Source organism: Pseudophryne corroboree, chromosome 1 (genome assembly GCF_028390025.1).
Source record: "Pseudophryne corroboree isolate aPseCor3 chromosome 1, aPseCor3.hap2, whole genome shotgun sequence".
NCBI lineage: Eukaryota > Metazoa > Chordata > Amphibia > Anura > Myobatrachidae > Pseudophryne > Pseudophryne corroboree.
Window position 1 is genome coordinate 661,865,700 of NC_086444.1, and position 15,142 is coordinate 661,880,841.

Here is a 15,142-nt window from a genome sequence, read left to right on the forward strand (position 1 = left end):
AGCCTGGAAACATCCTGATAAAAAATAGCAGGCGACAAAAATGTTCTTGCACACTTTCCCATTTGCCCCAGAAGGTAGGAAAACTGGGGAAGAACCCCCAGCCGTGGACGTATCAGTCTCCCGCCTATCTAAAAAGGTGGTACTGCTAGCTACGGGCTCCTTTACATTAAAGGACCCTGGGGTTAGAAAAATAGAGACTACACTGAAGTCTATTTACACAGCGGCTGGCGTATCACAAAGACCTGTGCTTGTAGGTTGCTAAATGACACATGCCATTCATACATGGGCGACTCAAATTCAAGAGGTTCTTAGAAAGGGATATGCCCCTGGTTACTACGGTGACCCTCATAAAAGACATCCAAGACACTGCATGTGTCCTGTGTGATTCTCTCAAGGAAATAGGCGCTCTTAGTGATAGGACTACTGCCATGGCAGTGTCTGTGCACAGAGCCCTGTGGCTATGTCAGTGGATAGTGGACGCAGATTCCAAGCGCAGTGTGGAGTCTCTTCCCTTCTCAGGGGAATGGCTATTCAGGGTTGAGTTGGAAACGTGGATTTCTAAGGTTTCTGCGGGGATATCCACGTTTCTTCCCTCTGGGGCCCTGCCGGCTAGACATTTCTACCCGACCGTCTGCCCTGTCATTTCGGACTACAAGATTTAGATCTAGGGCCAGAGGTGCCCTAGAATGCAGCGAGAGGAACCTGAGGTAAAACGAGAAGTCCAGCAGCCACAGGTTCACAGGGACAGGGCACCAGTTCAGCTTCCACTAAGGCTTCAGCAAGACTGTGCCCATCTCGAGGGTATCTCAAGGTGGGAGCTCGTCTGCTTCACTTCAGCCGAATATGGGAAAGCTCCTGCCAGGATGCCTAGGTAAAGGACCTCATTTCGCAGGGCTACAAGCTGGAGTTTGACAGCGCTCCTCCCCAACGATTTTTCAAATTGAGCTTAACCGTTTTGGAGGATACACGAGTTACGCTGTAACAGGCCACCCTAAAGTTGGTCCAGTCCCAAGTCATTGTTCCAGTGCCACTTCAACAACATGGAAAGGGTTACTACTCTAACCTGTTTGTGGTACCGAAACCGGACAGTTTGGTATGGCCCATTCTGAATCTAAAATCCTTGAACCCTTACCTAAAGGTTTTCAAGTTCAAGATGGTATCCTTGCGAGCAGTGATTGTGGGTCTGGATATAAAGGACGCCTATCTCCATATCCCGATTTGGCCACCTCTCCAGGCTTACCTGCGGTTTGCCCTGCTGAACGATCACTACCAGTTCCAGGCCTGTCCACAGCTCCGAGGGTTTTCACGAAGGTGATGGCGGAGATTATGTTCCTGGTCAGGGGGTCAATATTGTCCCTTACCTGGACGATCTCTTGATAAAAGCGAGATCCAGGGTGCTTTTATTGCTCCATATAGAACACACTGTTCAGCTTCTGTCACATCATGGGTGGATCCTCAATTTACAAAAGTCCAACCTGGAAGCCTACTCAGCGGTTCCTGGGGGTTATTCCAAGTTGATCGCAGCAGAAAATGTGTTAGCAGTTGGGGGAAACCATGTGCACTGCGGGGGAGGCAGATATAACATTTGCAGAGAGAGTAAGATTGGGTGGGTTATTTTGTTTCTGTGCAAGGTAAATACTGGCTGCTTTATTTTTACACTGCAATTTAGATTTTAATTTGAACACACCCCACCTAAATATAACTCTCTCTGCACATGTTATATCTGCCCCTCTGCAGTGCACATGGTTTTGCCCAACTGCTAACAAATTTGCTTCTGTGATCAACTCTGAATTAGGCCCCCTGTTCCTGGGAATGTTTCTGGATACGATAAATGTCTCAATAAACAAAAAGGGAATAAAGAAAATTAGAACCTAATTACTCTTACGTAGTGCATTAAGTTCTGTGTGAGGAAGCTTCACAAGAAAATAGACATCCATCCAGGCATTGGCAGTCACTTCCTTCAGAATGAACAAGGATCTATCAGTGATTCATGTAGTTATAGGCCCCTCAGCACATCAGCCCCCACCTTTTGGAAAAGTTAACCCTTACTCTGCTGGGCCCATTTATATCCAGCAGTGGAAGTTCACTCTCCTTGTAATATCTATAGATAGTAATAATATATACACCTAAGCATTAGAACAGTGTTACACAAGTGATAATACATTATCTCTAATTGTCTCATTTACATTCCCCAATGTCCTCTTGAGATATCGTTCACTGACTAGACAAATATAGTAATAATGATATAATCAATTATCAATATAATACGTAGACGTTAGAGTAAACACGCGGACACATTTTTTAATCTTTTGATCACCTTTATTCTATTCCATTGCACCTTTATGTTTTGTCTGTCATATTTTAACCTCTATGTTTCGCCTATACTCCTAGTTTGTGTGTAACCATTTTGCACAATTCTTAAATATATAATAATAAAAGTTACATTTTAAAACAATATAAGTGGATGCGATAACCAGATCGGATCCTCTTTATGTGCACCGATAATACAGCCCTTTTCCTCTTCTTCCTCTATGTATCTAGTATAGCTGTAGTTGGTTGCACCCCCGAAGCAAATGGTAATTACCAGTAACATAATAGGGGTCTGATATTGAACTTATGTTTCATACCCTAATTTGACAAAAAAAGAGTGCGTGTGCAGATACAACATTAATATCTATAGAAGGCCTGTGATCTGTGTGTCACATCTTCCAAAGGATGGAGTTGAAGCTCCAGAGGTTTGACGCTAGTCAGGAAATATAATTTCTGAACATTCCTTTCAGGCAGGGGCATTTGTCACACTTCCCTGGTTGGTTTACAGAACCCCCCTGTTGACATAAACTAATTGGCTTATCAGACCTGTGTTCAGAGCTTGCCAATATCTGCTTTGAACATATACTTTTGATGTAGAAATGCAACCCTTTTACAACGTCATATCAGGGTCCACAGCCACATATAATTTATACTTTTGACAATACACAACTCTGAGGTCAGCTCACAGGAGAAATTCTGAGATTTCCCTGACACTCCAGGAGATGATCTGAATGGTTCTATGGCCTACTCTGATATCCATCCAACCATCCTTCTTTGCATAAGATTGTTGGGGATAATGGTAGCCTCATACAAGGCGATCCAGTACGGAAGGTTCCACGCCAGAACATTTCAATTGGATCTCCTGAGTAAGTGGTCCGGCTCATATCTTCAGATGCACCGGATAATACAGCTGTCACCTGAGACCAGGATTTCCCTCCTGTGGTGGCTACAGTCCTCAAACCTACTGGAGGGTCGAAGTTTCGGGATCCAGGATTGGATCCTCCTCACGACAGATGCGAGTTTGACAGGATGGGATGCTGTCACCCAAGGGGCTCAGTTCCAGGGCAGGTGGTCAGCCCAAGAAGCCCTACTTTCGTTCAGCATTCTGGAACATAGGGCGATCTACAATGCTCTGCTTCAGGCCTCTCCTCTGCTCAGGGATCATGCAATCCATGTTTAGTCTGACAACGCCATGGTGGTGGCTTACATAAATGAGTGCCAAAAAGCAGAGCCTGCATGCGAGAAGTGTCAAAGATACTGCTCTGGGCAGAAAGAAATGCAAGAGCAATCTTCATTCTGGGAGTGGACAACTGGGAAGCGGACTTCCTGATTCTTCACAATCTCCACCATCAGGTGTTTGAGCAGATCATTGACCTGTGGGGCTGCCCACAAACAGACACGATGGCTTCTCAGCTCAACAAGAAGCTTCGCTGGTATTGCTCATGAACCAGGGACCCTTAGGCGAGGGCAATAGATGCACTAATGTCACCTTGGCCTTACCGACTGGTCTACCTGTTTCCCGCGATTCCATTGCTCCCAAGGGTGCTAAAGCGAATCAGGAATTAAAGAGTCAAGGCAATTCTGATTGCCCAGATTGGCCTCGGAGGGCGTGTTACGTGGATCTTCTGGACATGTCCGTCGAAGACCCTTGGCCTCTGCCGATGAGAAGAGATCGTTCGTCTTCCCGGACTTACGGCGACTTCGTTTGACGGCATGGAGGTTGAGCGGCTCATCCTAGCTTACAAGGGCCTTTCCAATAAGGTTATTGCTACCATGGTTCAGGTCAGGAAGCCTGTGACGTCAAAACACTATCATCCTATCTGGAGACAACGCACATATCCACCTGCAACGTTCCACTTGAAACGTTTCTTACGTTTCCTGCAGGCCGGTGTGGATAAGGGCTTACGTCTGGGTTCTATGAAAGTCCAGATTTCAGCTCTCTGTTCTTCCAGAAGAAATTAGCAGTGTTGCTTGAAGTTCAGATCTTCTTTCAAGGGGTACTTAACATACAACCTCCTTTTTTGCCGCCCACGGCACCCTGGGATTTGAATATGGTGTTGGATTTTCTACAGTCCTGGTTTGAACCTCTGATGACGGTAGAACACAAGTACCTCACGTGGAACACGGTGATGTTACTGGCCCCGGCTTCTACTAGACGTGTTTCAGAATTGGGGGCCCTATCATGTATAAGTCCCTACTTGGTCTTTTACGAGGACAGAGCGGAGCTCAGGACTAGGCAGCAGTTTCTGCCGAAGGTTGTCTCTGCTGTCCACTTGAATCAACCAATTGTTGTCCCGTCAAGTTCTGGCACTTCTGCTCCTTCGGAATCGTTGGATGCTGTGCGAGCCTTGATGATTTATATGAAAAGGACGGCTCGGATAAGAAAGACTGATTCCTTGTTTGTGCTCTATGATGCGCAGAAAAAGAGTTGCCCTGCTTCTAAGCAGGCCATTGCTAGTTTGCTTAGGTTGACTATACAACAAGCCTATGTGTTGGCAGCCTTACTTGTTCCACAGTCTCAGAAGGCCCACTGTACCATATCAGGTCTTCTGGGTGGCTGCTCGTGGAGTCTCGGTCTTGCAACTATGCTGAGCTGCTACCTGGTCTGGGAAGAAAACCTTTGTGAAGGTCTACAGATTTGATACCCTGGCCAAAGAGGATACCCAGTTTGGGCAGGTGGTGCTGCAGACGTCTCCACACTTTCCCACCCGTTCTGGAAGCTTTGGGACGTCCCCGTCATATTAAGTGAACCCCAGTGTCCCTTATGGATGTTATAGAAAATGGGATTTTAATACCTACTGGTAAATCCTTTTTTCGTAGTACATAAGGGATACCAGGCGCCCGCCTCAGTACGTTGACGTGTCTGCAGGTTTTTTTATTTTCGAAAAGTTAACCTGTTCAGCTGTTGCTGTTTGTTACCAGCCGTTACTGGTCAGTTTATGTTATTGGTGTGCTGGTGTATGAATCTCACCACTCAATGTTATGTTTCTTCTCTCAAGTATGTCCATTCTACTTCAGGCACAGTTTTACCTATACTGGCTGTAGGAGGGGGCATAGAGGGGAGGAGCCAGCACACCCAGTTGAAGAAATTTAAAGTGCTCCGGCTCCTTTGGACCACATCTATACCCCAATCATATTAAGTGAGCCCCAGTATCCCTTATGGACTACGAGAAAAGGATTTACCGGTAGGTATTAAAATCCCATTTTTTTTATTAACCAGTTTTTTTTGCTCATTACTACCCTGTTACAGAAGTTTAGCTGATTTTCAGTTTATATTGTCCTGTGCTTCCTTTTGCAAGGGACCCAGAAAAGAACTGGGATAGAAAACATGTGAAGGGTCTTGTTGCTTCATTGATCTCTGTGAAAGACATTTCTACTGCAACTGCCTTAGAAGTGGTGGCAGGGGGGCGGCTCTACAATGTTGTCGTTGATACAGAGGTAAATATTTCTAAAATATTATACTTTAGGTAGATGTGAAAAGGTTTGTGGATGAATGTGTTACATTGTTTTAGCCATAATATTGACCTCCAATTAATATTTTTACAATTCAGGTTACAGGTAAAAAGTTGCTGGAGAAAGGGGAGTTAAAGCGCAGACTCACGATCATTCCTCTTAATAAAATATCAGCTCGCCGTTTGGGACAGGATACAGTTAATGTAGCCAAAAATCTGGTAAGTACAATCTATTTCACTTATAAGGTGTGTACACACGGTGAGATAAATCTGTAAGATTTTGACTATATAGTCAAAATCTTATGAAAAGTTAGTGCCTAACTCAAGGTGTTAGGCAGCTTGCTATACAGGTTCGATCCCGATGCGCACTCCCGTGGTGTCTGTATTGTAAGGCTAGAGAGAGTGTGCAGGCAAGTCAATCTTGACTATCTAGTGTACAAAGTATAGTCAAAATTGGCACTTAGTCTAAATCGTACATAGACAAAATCTCAAGCACAGTTAGTCAAAGTCTGTGCTATCTGGGCTCTGGGGGAGTTAAGGGAAATCGCATAGTCAAAATCAGACATAGCAAGGATCTCGCTGTGTTTACACACATATGATCCATCAATATCTGTATTTATACTGCACATTTACATTTTAAGGTCAACAAAGTTGTACCCAACCCGGGGTAAACTGTTTAGATATACAGTTTATCCCAGGTTGGGTATATTTTGTTGACCTGGAAATGTATACATGCAGTATAGACAAATTCTGTCCTGGTCCTTTGTCTATTCCAACCCAACTTATTAAACAGTGATGTGTCTTAAGAAAGAGGCTACAGTTTGGTTGAATAGATTATATGGTGTTTGTAAGGAATCTTGGGAGAATAAATGAACTTTGCTGGCCTGTTTTTTTTTTTTTTTTTAAAAAGCACTTATGTAGCCTTCTCTGTGTCATTGTGTAGGTGGGACCTGACAATGTGCACCTTGCTCTAACATTGGTGGGCTATGAGTCAGAGCTGCAAAAAGCTATGGAATATGTCTTTGGAACCACATTGGTTTGTGATACAATGGACAATGCTAAAAAGGTGACCTTCGACAAACGGATACTAACCAAAACAGTGACTCTTGGAGGAGATACTTTTGATCCACAGGGAACACTTAGTGGAGGTAAATGCATGTTCACATATATGTATATTTTCTTATCCATGATTCTGGGCCAGTGTGCGTGTGCGAGAAATGGGGAGGTGGATGCGGCCCCACCAGCGTCACTTTGGGGGTGATGGGGGCGTGCCCAGGACCTATAAAAATGCTGGACCTCCCCCAGTCTATCCCTTTCCTTTGAATAGATGAGCACAGCATCTGTGCAAGTGGTGGCATGGCAGGCTGTTTTAGCAGGACGCAGCAGAAGTGGCTCTGCGTATTTTGCCCTTTAAGAATCAGGCAGGGCATGGCGCCCTGCTAAAACAGCCTAGCGTGAATAAACAAACAAACTGCTGTACACATGACCAATCATAATAATTGGCGAGTAGATTGGCAGTGGAATGTTTTGTTGGTGTGATTTCTGTGTCTCAGAAACTGCTGACCTTTACAGATTTTTACACACATCAGTGTCTTTAATTCAGAGAACTTTGTAAGATCTGTGCTCTTCATTCCATCAGACAAGCTAATGTCAATTACTTATTTCTCTAGCATCCATAAGGAATATTGGGGAATTAGTACGATGGGGTATAGACGGGGGCCCAAAGAAGCTGGTGCACTTTAAATTTCTTCAACTGGGTGTGCTAGCTCCTCTCATTTATGCACCTTCCAACAGGCAGTTTAGAAAAAAAGTGCCCTCAGGAGAGGATGTACATCTCTGAGCTCCAGAGAGTTTTCTTCAGTTTCTTTTAAAGCTTTTATTATTTTCGGTATGCTGTTTGGGCAACAGCATACCTGCAATGTGGGAATTAGAGGTGTGGACGGTCACCGCCCTGAGAGGTGGTTGTACAGCGGCGCACTGCGCCTTTGCGGTCACAATCGCAGCAAGCCACACACCCGTAACAGTATCCTGAAGGTGACGACAGTGGTGAGTACAAACCGGGGGCCCCGCTGTGCAGATGGTTTCCGCCATCGATGTTAGTTTTATAAAAATATATATATATATATATATATATATATATATATATATATATATATATATATATATATATATATATATATATATATATATAATCCTTTTGTGGCTGGCACTCGAAAAACCTCCAAGGGTTAACTGGCTCTGGTGCCCTCCAATGAGGTTTGCACCTCCATGTAAATAGCAGATATAAAAGGCGGCACTCAGAGACTTGACTTGTGCAAAACAAACTTTTAGTGCAAAAACTGCATGTTACAGCATCAATGTTTCGGGGCGCTTAGCCCCCCGAAACGTTGATGCTGTAACCTGCAGTTTTTGCACTAAAAGTTTGTTTTGCACAAGTCAAGTCTCTGAGTGCCGCCTTTTATATCTGATAGATAGATAGATATATGTGAAATTGGAATGCATGTGAAAATATTTTAATTATAAGAAAATAATTTAATATTTTACTACAGATTATATTTGATCCACATGAGCGCACACTTATACATTTTGACGATAGATATATATATATATATCTAATTATTTTTTTTTTTAAATCCTTCAGGGTGCCAGGGATATGGAGCATAGCTCCACCCACGAAGCCACACCCCCGGGTCCTGATTGGTTCGCAACTAGCTCAATATTACATTAAGGGTGACCATCGATGGTTTCCCACCATCTGTTATCGATCAATGGTATCAATCAATGATAATCCACTGATGGCCATACCTAGTTTCAATTTTAAAAAATCATGAAAAACTCATGTCGACTTTTTGACCTGTCGACATTTTAAATGTCTGTATTTTGACATTGTTGAATTTTAAATGTCGGTATTTTCACCGTCGGTCAATGGTTGTCTGTATTTTGACCGTCGGGATTTTGATTGTAGGTAAATTGATCGTATCCCTTTTCCACTATGTATGGATACTTCAGACAGAACAAACTTGGTAGTATGATGCAATGATTGGCTTTGCTGCCTCACAGCACTGGGGTTTTGGGTTCAATTCCAACAAGGGCCATATCTATGTCACATTGTCACATTTGTATTCTTCACCCACAATACAAAAACCTAATAGGTTAATTGGCTTCTGACAAATGTAACCCTAGTGTGCATGTGTGTGGAAAAAAGAATTTAACATTAAGTAAGCAACTAAGATGTTTCAAACTGTGCATCCACCTCCAACTCCCAACAGGTGCTCGTTCCCAAGCCCCATCTGTGTTATCCAAAGTACAGGAGATTAAAGATGTTCAGGATGAGTTGAAAGTAAAGGAGGCAGAGCTGCAGATGGTGGAGAAGGAGCTGGCTGCTCTGAAGAATACAGTTGAAAGGTACATTAGGCTGATAAGCCAGATTTACATGCACTGGGGGTTTTCAGTTTCATGTAACCTAACTCTGTCATTCTGTATTAACGGTTCACGGCCCCCATTTATCAAGCCTTGGCGAGAGATAAAGTGAATGGAGATAAAGTACCAGCCAATCAGCTTCTAACTGCCACGTTATAGGCTGTGTTTGAAAGTTTCAGTAAGGAGCTGATTGATTGGTACTTTATCACTGTACTATTTATCATTCTCCAAGGCTTGCTAAATCTGGGCATCATTTTTACCATTGGTTTCCCTAATTTTGCTGTACTCTGTACCCTATATGGGACCTACAAATCTGGCTATAAATCTTGAGGTTTACACTGATATCTCATGTAGTTTTTTTCTCTTACGTCCTAGAGGATGCTGGGGACTCCGTAAGGACCATGGGGTATAGACGGGCTCCGCAGGAGACATGGGCACCTAAAAGAACTTTCTAGTATGGTGTGCACTGGCTCCTCCCCCTATGCCCCTCCTCCAGACCTCAGTTAGATCTTGTGCCCAGAGGAGATAGGGTGCATTACAGGGAGCTCTCCTGAGTTTTCTGTAAAAAGAATTTTGTTAGGTTTTTTATTTTCAGGGAGCACTGCTGGCAACAGAGTCCCTGCATCGTGGGACTGAGGGGAGAGAAGCAGACCCACTTCTTAAGAGTTAAGGGCTCTGCTTCTTAGGCTACTGGACACCATTAGCTCCATAGGGAGTCGTAACACAGGTCTCACCCTGGGGTTCATCCCGGAGCCGCGCCGCCATCCTCCTCACAGAAGCCGGGTGAGTATGTCAGACATAAGAAGACATCAGGCGGCAGAAGACTTCAGATCTTCATGAGGTAAGCGCGCAGCAGGAAGCTGCGCGCCATTGCTCCCACACTTACACACACACATAGCACTGATGGGTGCAGGGCGCAGGGGGGGCGCCCTGGCCAGCAATAAACCTCGTTTTAGGCAAAAAAGTATGTAGTTAGGCTGCGGAGGCAGTACACTACGGATCCCCGCCATTTCTTTATCATCCACTAGGGGTCACTGGAGTACTCTTGGGATATGGACGGGCGTAGCCGAACAAAGGCACTGAATATTTAAATTTAGGACTCTCCCCCCCCTCCATATCCCCGAGTACCTCAGTGTACTCTCTCAGTGTTTTTTTGGTGCTCACAGCACGAACATCGGCTTGTGGTATACCCACACTTGGATTTTTATTTTTAATTTTTATTTTTACACATAGCACATCCCTTCCCAGTTTCTGGAAAAACATGGGTCCGGGATAGTGCCGCTGCAGGGGCAGCGCATGGCGTGTCAGTCCTCACAAAGAGCACCCTCACAGCCACAGACAGCATGGCGTGTCGGTCCTCACAAAGAGCACCCTCACAGCCACAGACAGCTCACTGCTTCTAAAAGAGCAGCCAGGACTAGAGAGCTGGACGGGCTTGCACAAAAGAAGCCCGTCGCAGCCATAGATCACTGGGACGCTGACTGGAGCTGGACTGAGCTTACACATAGAAGCCCCGTCACAGCCAGGACTACAAAGCTGAACGGAGCTTACACAAAGAAGCTCCGTTGCAGCCAGGACTACAGAATGACTCACACTGAAACAACCATGAGTCACATCAATGAAGACTGGACGGAGCTTACACAGAAGAAGCCCCGTCACAGCCATGACTCACTTCACTGAAACTGGACGGAGCTTACACACAAGAAGCCCCGTCACAGCCAGGAGTTACAGCGTCGCAAGGAAGGTAGGCTGGGGAACGGGGCGGTCAGCGCAGGCTGCCGCCCCGCTATGTAGGGGTTAACATGCCTCGCGCTCATACTGAGCTCCGTCCGGCAGCACAGCAGGGGGAGCTCAGACGCGCTATGCCCAGCCGCTACGCACAAGGTAAGCGCTCCGTTCGGCCGCTGCTTCGCCCGGCCGCACAGCACGCGGCTGCTCTCCCCACTCAGACACAGCAGAGCAGGGGGAAAACCATATTTATCAGCCGCTCCGCACAAGGTCTGACAAAGACGGTGAGCGCTCCGTTCGGCCGCAGCTTCGTCCGGCCGCACAGCACGTGGCTGCTCTCCCCACTCAGACACAGCAGAGCAGGGGGAAAACCATATTTATCAGCCGCTCCGTCCGGCGTCCGTGTTTCCCAGCGGTGGAAAGCGCTCCAGGCACGCCGCTGCTCTCCCCACTCAGGCGCCCTCACAACGGCCACAGCAGACCTCAGTGCAGGTGATGACAAAGGCTGTCGGCCGCCGCAGCTCTCTCAGTCTCAGTACAGAGACGGTGGGGGGAAGAGACCCGGTGGAAGTTGCCAGGTTAAATATATGTATAAGATATTTATAAGGATGGCCTGATAGTAATGGGCTATTAAATCTATATTACTGTCTGTGATGTAGCAGTATAATAGGCTTTTGAGCCTATATATTAATGGCTGTTATTAACATTGTAAACAGGCTATTGAGCCTATATTGATGCTGTATAAATATATTAATGTCTGGAATATATATATATATATATATTTATTCATAGAGCATGTGTTGTACCCGGCCTGTGATTATACTGTATAATAGGCTAGATTAACACGGGAACATTTGTAATTTGTTCTGTGATTATCAGGGTCAGCATGGCAAAGGGGCCATTTTAACCATGTTTCCTGTTGTTTTCCAGTTTGTAATTCTGGAACATTCCTGCCCTACATCTCTAAGCCACCAGAGGCGCAGGGGTGTTAGGGGGAATTTTTGGTCAGCATAAGTTAGCCATGTAAACTGTATTTTTACATAATTCTAGAACATTCCTGCCCTACATCTCTAAGCCACCAGAGGCGCAGGGGTGTTAGTAGGAATTTGGTTCGGGTTTCATATGCCATGTGAACTGCTTTTCACATAAAGATTACTCTGGTTTCTCTTCACAGCCAATAAATCTTTCGGTTTTTACTAAAGATTTCCGTAGAGAGAAACAACCATGAGTTTAATATTAATATGCTGTTCAGCAATAAAATATATATATGACATGATAACGTCATAAGGCGTGCAATGGCTGTCCGTTGCCTATTGTGGTGTCTGTCTGCATAGCGAGTAAGGCTAGCGCAGACTAAAAATAATTTTCCAGTCCTATTTTAATGGCAATTCAACTAAACATCGGAGTCTCGGAAGTTATTCCGCCAGCTCTAACAAAAGACAGTCTTTCCAAAGGGCCAATTTCCCTTTGGGTACCATAGTGTTTATTTAACTGGTCTTATAATTTAATGCACACCGATAACTACGAGTGAGAAGGGTACATTAGACCAGCACTCAGATAGTGCAGGGTTGTTGCCAACATACATTGATAAATTACAGTGAGTCAATGTCTCCATTGTTACACTTAGTAGACTTTGACCACTATTTAATCGTTTCCAAGATGACGCCATCCGCCATTGGTAAATGCGTCTGTGTCAAACATTATAAAGACCCAAGAAACATTTGGGTCACTAGACTATGTATGGAAACAATGACATTACTGTTAAAAGAAGCTGCAGAGTATATCTGTAAAGCCTCTTCTAACGACGGTACTTCGATTCTCACTTTTCATCGTCGCTAGTTCAGCACGACAAGGCCACAGCTTGTTGGTCCTAAATTTGATATTCAGCCATTACCGCATCCAGTATCAAAACGGAATACTTGTGCCGGCGTTTAATCCCTTTAGACTTCAGTTTTTCAAGGCGGTGGTACAAAACACTCACGCCTTGTAACGACAGGACGCTACGGTCAGCAAGCCAGTAGTTTGATGATCTCTTTTCCAATTGTGGAAGCGCGTCTTTACATGTTACTTTTGCGGGGTTTCCAGACTTCAACTCATGGAGGTCTCAGCTAGTTACAAATTAAAGGACATGACTGCCTCAGTCGAACGGTTTGGCAGGTAGTCATTTGGTCTCTGCTGGGTTTTCAGCTGTCTTTATAATACAGGCAGTAGTACAACAACAGAGTCAGGGTTGCTTATTCCCCTCTGTTTGGGGTAACAAAACCATACAGCTACGTCGCAGTTTCAATCAGCAAGTCACTTACTGCAGTTTGAAAATAGATTTGCTGCGGTTAGTATTGGCAGATTGGAGCCACAAAATTGCATACTTGCACTTGATCTGCACAATGCAGATATACCCATTCCGGTTTGTTCATCACAGGTTTTAGCGTTTGCAAATCGCCACAACCATTAACCATTTCAGGTCTACCGTTTCTTATACTCTGGTATTTACCAAAGTGATGTTGGAAGATGATAGTTCATCTCACATAAGAACTCTGTCGCAACAGAGTTTCTCTATCTTAGATGATCTGCTCATAAGAACTCTGTATCAACAAAGTTCCTCTAACTTGCGCTACTAATGTATACTGCGGTGGCAGATCACGTTCACAATTCCTAGGTAAGATTATAAATACGGTAATTCAAAGCATTTACCTACTACACCAGCAAGAACAAATGTACATCTAGTAATTAGTGCAATTCACGCACACTAACGGTACATTGGTGTATTCACCTAGTTAAGATAATAATGCGTTTTAAAGCGATTTAGTTCGCCGCCCTTCACTCGCGGTTCCCACAGAGGGGCGAGGGTGTCTGGACGAGAGTCGCAGAGGTTCAGGAGTTGTAGTTTACAAAAAATCAGCGACAGAGGTTCTAAAACACGATAGATTGCTGTCGATAAATGTCCTGGAACTACGTGAATTTTACAATGCACTACATGCTTCGCTTTCAGTCTGACCACGGGCGGTCAGACAACGCAACGGCAGTTGCATACAGAGAACAAAAAAGCCGCATGGCAATGCGGCAGGTAACTCCAATCCTCAATGGCTCAGAACACCATTATGTGAAAATGTCAAGAGATTATTCCGTGAGTGGACATCTGTTAGACAGATGATCTCACCCGTCAGAATTTGGATCCTGAAAACTGGACATTAAATCCAGAGGTGTTTCATATGTGAGTCCACAGAAGGGGGTTACCCTCAGGTATACATGATGGTATCTCGCCACAATTACAAAAGCTCAGTATGTGTACAAAACAACAGATCACAAGGGCAGTGGCGGTGAAGTCTCTCACATTCATGTGGTCATTCAGCATCGTGTATCTGGCTCCACCATTTTCCGCTGCGCTCTCTCTCTCTCTCTCTCTCTCTCTCTCTCTCTCCGTTGTCAAAACGGATCATAAGACAGTTCGTCACAGTCATACTGATGGTATCTCATGTGTGTCGGAGAAGTTGCTTCTCGAATTTCCAAGGAATACTTGCACACGATCTTGGGCCGCTCATAATACGTCCAACCTGGTACATCAGGGAACGTTTTTTTTTACCCATAGTTACCTATGTACCTATTACCTATGTACCGCAGCTGCGGTTGATGGGGTGAGGGTTCAAACCGCCCTCTTAAGAAATAGAGCATTACAGTGTCGGTTATACCAACCAGGTTACGAGCTAGTAGACCGCTTAAGGCAGCTCATTATTACAAAATTTCGTGTGCTTACATAAGTCGTAAACCTCTGAAGTTTCCGACATCATCCTTCAAGTTATCCGTATTCTGTTAAACGGGGTGGTATGGAAAACTGCGTTTACTTGCACGGAGGGTGCAGGTATCTGTGTAGTAAACTTATCTTCAAAGACGTTTGTCTTTATTGCGTCTGTACACACCGTTATACAAGGTGTCACCAAAGTTCAGATTCTATTTATCTCACCTACAGCGCCAGGTGGCTTGAGGTTGGGTTCAGATTTCTTACAGTTTTCATATTTTGAACCCTTACAACAAATGGGGATTAAGTTTCTCACTTTGGAAAACATTTTTCTTCTAGCCTTGGCTTCGGCAAGGGTTTTGTTTTCATATTTGGGTGCCTTGTATTCCAAGCCACCGTATTTGAGTTTTCTCATGACAAAGCAGATCTTCGGACGAATTCCGCTTTCGTATTCTTCACATCAATATACCAATAGTGGTTCCTGTGTGGACAGCACATT

The 15,142-nt window shown here is 44.6% G+C and overlaps 1 protein-coding gene and 1 non-coding gene across 5 annotated transcripts in view; both read left to right on the forward strand.

The window, feature by feature from the left end:
• Nucleotides 1-15,142, forward strand: part of SMC2 (structural maintenance of chromosomes 2) — a 213,019-nt gene that overhangs the window by 92,726 nt on the left and 105,151 nt on the right. For all 4 annotated transcript variants that reach the window (XM_063914672.1, XM_063914675.1, XM_063914673.1 and 1 more), the window contains exons 13-16: nt 5,610-5,748; nt 5,862-5,981; nt 6,706-6,910; nt 9,032-9,167. In XM_063914672.1, coding sequence (XP_063770742.1) covers nt 5,610-5,748; nt 5,862-5,981; nt 6,706-6,910; nt 9,032-9,167 — 600 coding nt within the window. The remainder of the gene's footprint in view (nt 1-5,609; nt 5,749-5,861; nt 5,982-6,705; nt 6,911-9,031; nt 9,168-15,142) is intronic.
• On the forward strand, nt 12,063-12,183 carry LOC134932348 (U5 spliceosomal RNA). The gene has a single exon (XR_010179322.1). It is a non-coding gene; the product is annotated as a U5 spliceosomal RNA (small nuclear RNA).